This window comes from Pelodiscus sinensis, chromosome 2 (genome assembly GCF_052426305.1).
Source record: "Pelodiscus sinensis isolate ZL-2025 chromosome 2, ASM5242630v1, whole genome shotgun sequence".
Lineage (NCBI taxonomy): Eukaryota > Metazoa > Chordata > Testudines > Trionychidae > Pelodiscus > Pelodiscus sinensis.
In genome coordinates this window covers 167,752,934-167,760,792 of record NC_143053.1, presented here as the reverse complement: position 1 = coordinate 167,760,792, position 7,859 = coordinate 167,752,934, and the positions used below count along the sequence as shown (strand labels likewise).

General features: G+C 43.8%; 1 protein-coding gene across 4 annotated transcripts; it reads right to left on the bottom strand.

The window, feature by feature from the left end:
* Positions 1-343: 343 nt before the first annotated feature.
* Positions 344-5,897, bottom strand: C2H7orf25 (chromosome 2 C7orf25 homolog). Of its 4 annotated transcripts, none has more exons than XM_014574080.4 (2): positions 5,709-5,897; positions 344-1,988 (listed from the first exon to the last, which is right to left on the bottom strand). In XM_014574080.4, exon 2 carries the CDS (start codon positions 1,970-1,972, stop codon positions 704-706), a length of 1,269 nt encoding a protein of 422 aa, XP_014429566.2. In that variant the 5' UTR covers positions 1,973-1,988; positions 5,709-5,897; the 3' UTR covers positions 344-703. The 4 variants fall into 4 exon arrangements, with proteins under 4 accessions (XP_014429566.2, XP_014429567.2, XP_025040958.2 ...); XM_014574081.4 differs by lacking the exon at positions 5,709-5,897 and adding an exon at positions 5,526-5,685; XM_025185173.3 differs by lacking the exon at positions 5,709-5,897 and adding an exon at positions 4,881-5,458.
* Between the last annotated feature and the right edge of the window lie 1,962 nt (positions 5,898-7,859).

The following is a 7,859-nucleotide window of genomic DNA, read 5'->3' as shown; positions in this document are numbered from 1 at the left end:
GTCTACTGTACTACAGTCCGGCTACACACTTTTTAAAAGCAAAGGAAGTGAAAGACTAAGGCTCAGACCCTCAAAAGGTATTTTGGCACTGCATGCCTATTGAAATCAAATACCTTTGACTGTCTGGGCATTAGTGTTTTTACAAATAATCAGCTGGTATATTACAATCTTTTGTTAGCATGCAGCACATTTAACATGATGCATGTTTTTCTACCAGTTCACTTCATCCGACAAACAAAAGAAACCAAATTTGCAGAGGTAATTTTACAATTCTTTTAAAACTGTAGTCCCTCAAAAGGGAATGACAATGTCACAGGGCACAGACAACAGAAGCACACATGGCTTGATTTTCCAATTGAACTTTTTAATAAGGTAGAACATAGTGAACATTTTCCACCGAAATGCAGTTATTTCAGAGAATATGCTCTACTGAATGGAGAACAAAAATTCCAGAGGATCTACATGTTTTAAACACTTACATTCCTTTAGCCATTGTAGTTACTATTCTGAATGAAGTATGGATTTTTGCTTCACTTGAATTTTTCATTTGAAGGTAAGTTACTATATGTCTCAAGATCTGGCATGCAAAAATGAAAAAAAATGTATTGTTTTGACAGTTCCATTTCCTGAACTGCACATTTAGATAGTTATATTTATGTAAATTAAGATCGTTATAGTAATGTAAATTAACTGAAGGGCTTAGTCAGAGCCCACTATCGGCTGTGCAGCTCTTTACGAAAGGTGTGGCAACAGACTCTTTGCTTTCAGTCAGTGCCCTTGGCTGATGGATAAGTACACTAAACTTAACCCCCTGGTTAGCTGCAGCCCTAACAAAACCGCTGTTTGCGGTCATCGTGATGGCTTTTAAAGTGTCTCCTGTCCCAAAAATGGCTAGAGAGCGGCTATTGATTTTTGAACTAGCCACTAGTCTTAAGGCACGGTTAGAAGGCTGGTCTGGCACCACATTAATTCTCTTCATGAGTAACATGGCTCGATCTTTCTCCCCAGGTCCTCCTAGAGTGTCTAAGATTGACTGAAAGTCTCTGACTGCAGATTCACAAGCAAACAGTTCCTTGCCCTTCATGAACTCCTCCAACGGAGGCAGGACTCTCTCCTTCCTTTCCTGTGCTGCCTGCTCCGTTAACACTTTCTCCTTAAAGATAAAGTAGCAGCCACCATAGCTAAGAGCAGAGACATATGTAATTAAAGTAGTTATGTCCAAGTTAACCCTATTGCACACATCTACTTTGATCTCTGTAGGAAAAGCAACGCTGGCTACTAAATTCTCCCGATCTACTCTGGTCACTTGCAGAAGTTCAGAGCTTTCTTCATCAGATTCACTGGCACTTAGGTGTGTCTCTTCAGTCAAGTGTTCCACCAAAGCATTAACAGCAACTATATCTCCCCGCACAGATATACCCATCTCTTTCAGCCTCTCTGCCATAGGACTGGACACACTATTATAAAAAGCAAAGATAATATGGGGGTTGCTATACTGCACTGGTTGCTGATGGCTTGCTTGCAGGAAGTCCTCTGCCTGCTCAATGATGCTTTTGTCACCATACTGGCCCCGGCCCAGCCAAATATTATGAAGAGCTTCAGCCTTTCGACCAATTGCTTTCACCCAAGTGTGGCCCCCATTTGCAACAACATCTACCACCAGCGTTTGCTTTTCTCCAAAGCTGTCTTCATAAGCAAAGACATGAAGGACACTGATGACCTCCTCCAGGTTCTCTGCTGACTCAATTAGGGCTTGGAGGTGTGTGAGATTGGTACTCTGCAGATGGGACTCCTTAATGGCTACCTTCCCTGCCTCCACCCTGTGTAAGAATTTCAACTCTGCCTTCAATTTGCTGCATAGCTTTGCTCCACCTTCTATGCCTCCTTTTTGTGATCTGGAAAGGGCTTCTGCTCTCTTTATTAGTTCTTTGGCAACGGTGATTCTCTCACAAAGCAATGACTTCACAGACATGTTGACAACATTATTCCTGTCAGATGAAAGCAAAAGAGATAATTACTACAAATTCAGCAACAAAGATAATACAGAGAGAGGGTTTAGCCAATACCATACATCAGTGCTTTGAACCGTATTTGTGCAATGGTTATCATCGGTCAGTAGAAACCTTAAGACCTTGGCCAAGATCTTCAAAAAAAAGTAACTAATGATCTGAGACCCCAAGCTCAGGTACCTTGAAGGGGCCTGATTTTCAGCAGGTGAGTACTCAGCATTTTCAGAAAATGCAAGGTCTTTAAGAAGATGTCTTCCATGATTTGAGGTTCTTCTATTTGAGTTGTCCAACATCCTTAATCACTTCCCCCTCTCCCCCACCCAAAAAACAACAAAAACACACCCTCAGCTCTAAGCTTATTTGCAAAGCAAATTTATACAAGCCTCACTGTGTTCTAAGCTTTCCCCCAATTTACACGCTATAGTTCTAGTGATTTGTTTTAGTTGCTTTTACTGCACCCTGGGAGTTCATTGTGCTTCAACCATTTTTAAAAACAGGCTCCCTTCTCTATGGCTGTGTCTACACTACATGCCTCTGTCGGCAGAGGCATGTAGATTAGGGTTGTAGGCAAAGGTAAATGAAGCCGCAATTTAAATGATCGCGGCTTCATTTACATTTACATGGCTGCCGCGCTGAGCCGACAAACAGCTGATCAGCTGTTTGTCGGCTCGCCGCTAGTCTGGACATTCCCCCTGTCGACATCAAAGCCCTTTGTCGGCAGCCCCGTTATTCCTCGTGGAATGAGGTTTACCGGGGCTGCCGACAAAGGGCTTTGATGTCGACAGGGAGAACGTCCAGACTAGCGGCGAGCCGACAAACAGCTGATCAGCTGTTTGTCGGCTCAGCGCGGCAGCCATGTAAATGTAAATGAAGCCGCGATCATTTAAATCGCGGCTTCATTTACCTTTGCTGAATAAACAAATCTACATGCCTCTGCCGACAGAGGCATGTAGTGTAGACGTACCCTATATTGTAGAGCTGCAGCTACTTAAGTAACCCAGAAAAGTGCCTCATGGCTGACCTTTAATTACAGACATAACATCAGATTATAAGAAGGTGTGTAATATAGCGGGGTGACTATAGCTCTAGGATCCAGGAATTCCATTCTGGTGAACTGGTTCTAAAATGGATTAATAGTGTGGCATTTGAACATGCCATTACCACCAATCCACACCCCTTCTATCAGTATAATGGGTATACTATTATATACCTACTTTATCAGGGTGCATGAGTGTGTGTGGTGGGGGATCAGTTATTACTGTAAGTAATTGTATTTCCTACAGGATCAATACACACGTATACCCCATATTTTCTGATTAGGCTAAACGTTGCATTTTATAATTACATTTTATATGTATATCATTTATTAACAAAAGGCTAAAGGAAAAGTCAGCTATGAAAAAACCAAAAAGCCCCTAAAGTTTTATACCAGAACAAAGTTCAGTGATTTTTTTTTAAAAGTTCAAAAGAACTTTAAGGTCAAAAGTTTGTCATTTTACAGAACAACAGTTAAACAGGCAGCTGATGTGAAAGTAGCAAAAGTTGCATTAACTTTCAGAGAGAATAAACCTTAAGTTCACTCAACAGACTTGCTTTCCAATGAAAACAGCTAAAGCCTTCCCAATCAAATCACTCTACTATGGATCTTCACAGATTCAGCGAAACAATGCAACTAATAAGGTCTTTGGAATAAAACTCTGACCTTGCTCCATGTAATATTCAAGGGGGAACACTATGCAGCCACTACACATGTCACCTAACTGCAATGACTAAAACATTATTCCAGCACTATGGAGATATTTATTCAGGGCCATGTTAACCTTTTTTGCTACTTTTGAACAGTGAGATTGCAATTCTAAAACTTCTCAATATGTGATGTTCTTCCTCCTTTGCCTCCATATTCTCATTATTTCCTGCTACCATCCACTTCCTCTACCTATCTCCCACAAGGCTCCTCTGTCCTGCTACAGTATGTTAGAGCAGTGTTTCTCAACTTTTTTTTAAAATAAAGTACCCCTTTAAAAAAATTATAAGTACCCCCAATACTACAGTTTTCAGACACAATTTTTTTTCTCCCATTGCAACACATTTGTTTAAACAACTTAATCATAACCAGGAAGGCAATTAAATTTTTGGGTGTAAAAAGTACAAAAATAATAAAGCGCTGTAAAACTTAATAAAAATTCAGTTCTCTCCAAATCTCAGTGTACCTCCCCCAGACTTCTCTTGAGTATCCTTAAGGGTACTGGTACCACTGATTGAGAAACCCTATGTTAAAGTTTGCCTTAATGGGATCAGTGAAACCCCAGGAAGACACAGATTTCACTTTCCTAATGAGCATGGTCACACCCCCAGTGTATACTTAGCAGGCTGGTAGGAGGTGGTCGTGGAGTAGGTGCAGAAGCAGTGTGGGAAAGCAGATGGAATACAGCTTGTGGGAGTAGGGTTATCACCAGATAGCAAATGTAAAAAACAAAACCAGAGCACATGTTTTCTGAGGCCTGGAGTATGTCGTTGCATATACGAGGCAAAGACTCTAAGATCTGGACATTTGGTCACCTGCCTGGGATCCCTATCCCAGCTGCAGAGGCTACATGCTGCTGAGAGGGGGGAAGCCAGTCTAGGTCCCTCCTCCTCCAGTCCAACCTCTCCCACCACGCCTCGTCCCCCTGCATCAGCGCCCTTTGCCAGGTGCTGCTACTGCTGCCTGGCCCCCTGCCGCGCCCTCAACCATCACCGACTCCTGAAAAAGTCCCTAGGGAAGACGCGCAAGTTGCCACACTCCCCCGCCTGCTATCCCAGCCTCAGCTTGAGCTCCCCTCCCCGCCCCACTGCCAGCAGGACACTGCCCCAGCCCGGCCGGTTACTAACCCTGCAAGAGACGGGGCACAGTCTACAGGACCGCAGCACCCACCCCGGCCCTTCCTGCTGACTGACCTCCAGCTCCTTGCCGCGGGCAGTGCCTGGAGAAGTCACATGAGCGCAAGCCACCATCTTAAGCAAGGGCAAAATTATTTCAATCCCCAGCAGCTTCTGTAGCCAACAGTCGCCCACTCCCCAGGTCCGCCCTCTGCTTCGCCGGTTCCCAAGCAATCAACCCGCTCCACGCCACTAAGCCAGCAGCAGCAGCAACTCGTTACTGCGTGCAACTCCCAGCAACCTGGGAATTTGCACTAAGCAGCGAGGCACCGGGCTTCATTTGTATGCTTGGGTTCAAGTGCGCCTGTAAAATTGCATTCAACGCCCAAAACCTCCACTACCGCAGGGCTCTTCGGTGTCTATAAAGGGGCCATTAAAAGGACGTCACAGTTTCGACAGCACATTGAGCAAGGCCCACAGCAAAATCTGTCTAACCATGCTCTTCAGCCTGTCTTTGGGTTTAAAAACAAGCTATGACAGCGCCCGCCCACACACACAATTTGGATCCAGGGGGTTTGCTGTTGCCTTAATTGGAGCGCCCCTACAAAGAAGGAAGCCCTGTTTTCTAACCCGACTATCCCTCTGGCCCTTGTTTACTTGTGTATCTCGATCCAGCTGCTACCCGCAGTCTCTCAACTAGGAATTAATGTACAGTGGCGGGTTGGTCTCTGGGAAGGAGGATTTTCCTCTGAGTCCGTCACAATCACATTTCTTAGCGGCCCTTTCGTCCTCGGAGTCCCCACCGCAGCGGCGCCCAGGCCGAGCGTGCGCAATACTTACACCTAAAGCGGGGCTCAGCCCTGGGGCATGTGCCACGCTCCTTCTCCCGATGCAACAGCAGCTGCTACCCATAAGCCCATTCATAGAGAAAACCAATGGCCAGCCCTCTCCGGGGCCTGCCCTTCCCCTTCTGCGAGCTCAGCAAAAACCCCTGGCTGCGCGCACACGTTTCTCTTCGCAGCCTCCAGCGGCGCCACCTAGTGATCCAAGCCAGGGGTTTATTGAAAGGATAAACCGAACCCTCTTACACTTGACTTGCCGGGGACTGGGAAGAGATCAAAGGAAGGGTGCATTACAGAAAATGTAACTCGCTACCGTCATCCCCCATACCCTATTCGTCCCATAGATTTTTAAAACTAACGAACTGTTTTTTTTACCCTAACAAGTTTATGCTCAAATACATTTTGGTTCGGACACTCTCTAAATGACTTAACCACCTGCATTCTGCTACAAAGACCTTTTATATCTGCACTTGAAAGGGAATCCTCTGAACTGTCATTCATGTTAAAATTCGACACTTGTCAACAAGGACTTAACAAGACTTTGAACTTTCTCACCCATTACCAAGACAGTTTCCCCAATTATCACCTGTAATACCATTAACTCACAAACATCCCACTCTCCCTACCTTTAATATCAGCAATTCACAGACACTTACCTTCCTTCCTCCCCCTTCCCACCCCCCCCCATCCCCTTTCTGTTCTGCAATGTGATTTGTCCTTTACATATTTGTTCATTTTTTTTTAATTGTATCCTTTGGTATATATGGTTGTGACTACTTTCTTCCACTATTTGATCTGAGGAAGTGGGTCTGGCCCACGAAAGCTCATCATCTAATAAACCATCTTGTTAGTCTTTAAAGTGCTACATTGTCCTGCATTTTGCTTCAACTACCCCAGACTAACACGGCTACATTTCTATCACTATTTTGGTTCGGGACATCCAACACTCTGGTCATCTGAAGAAGTGGGCTGTGCCCATGAAAACTCATGATGCTATCTACATGTCTTGTTAGTCTTTAAAGTGCTACCAAACTATGTGGGGGGTGGGGGTTAAGTTTATCCTGTACAGACTAACTCTGCTACCCCCTGAAGCTCAAAAAAAAGTTAGTCTTTAAAGTCCTCATCGTAGTTTCCATAGAAGTAAGCCACCGGACAAGTGGAGGGGGAGGGAGGGGAGAGGGAGGCGGCAGGAGAACGGAAAGCAATACTACTACACTGCCTCTGTGAATCATTAAAATGAAATACTTTTCAGAGGGCTGTGCAAATGCTCAAAATATGAATGCTGTGCTTTTCTGAGCTTCAAGGGAATTTTGGCCTCCCATGGGTATTGCTAGAATGCTTGGACATGCCTTTTTCTTGATTGGAACTTCAAGATGCAAAATAGCATCTCTCACCTGATATATTTCCCCACATAAATTTTGCAGACTCATGGTCTTCCCTCACCTGAAGCAACCCATATCCTATCTGTTTCACAGTTCTAAAAACTAACCTCCCAAGAAGGCAATTAATACATTTAACCATATAATTAATCATACTATTTAAATTTTCACTGGGCATTTGAGTTCACATCCCTAAGGGCTATTGTTCCAATCTCAACTCTGCCTCAATTACACCCTGTTCAGAGATTTACATAGCTAGGAGAAGCTGCAGATATTCTGTCTTGATTTTAGTGAAGTTTTAATACAGTCCCATACTATATTTTCACAAGCAAACCAAGGGCAGGGGCAGGAGGGGAGGGAAGGAATTATTACAAAATGGGTAGACAACTAATCAAAAAGCATTACTCAAAGAAGAGTTATCAATGGTTTGCTATGAAAGTGGGAGGACATATCTAGTGGAATTCTGCACTGGGCTGTGCTCAGTCCAGTACCAGTCAGTATTTTCATTGGCAACTTGGATAATGGAAAGTACGCCTATAAAATTTGTAGATTACACCAAGCTAGGCGGACAGAATTAGAATTTAAAAGGAGGTTGATAAACTGGAGTATTTGTTTGAAATCAGAAAGATGAAATTCAATATAGACATGTGCAAAGTCCTACACTTACAAAGGAAAAACTAAATGCACAAATACAAAATAGAAAATAGCTGACTCAAGCAGCAGTATTATAACAAGAGATTTCAGGGTCATATAGCATTACAAATTAAATA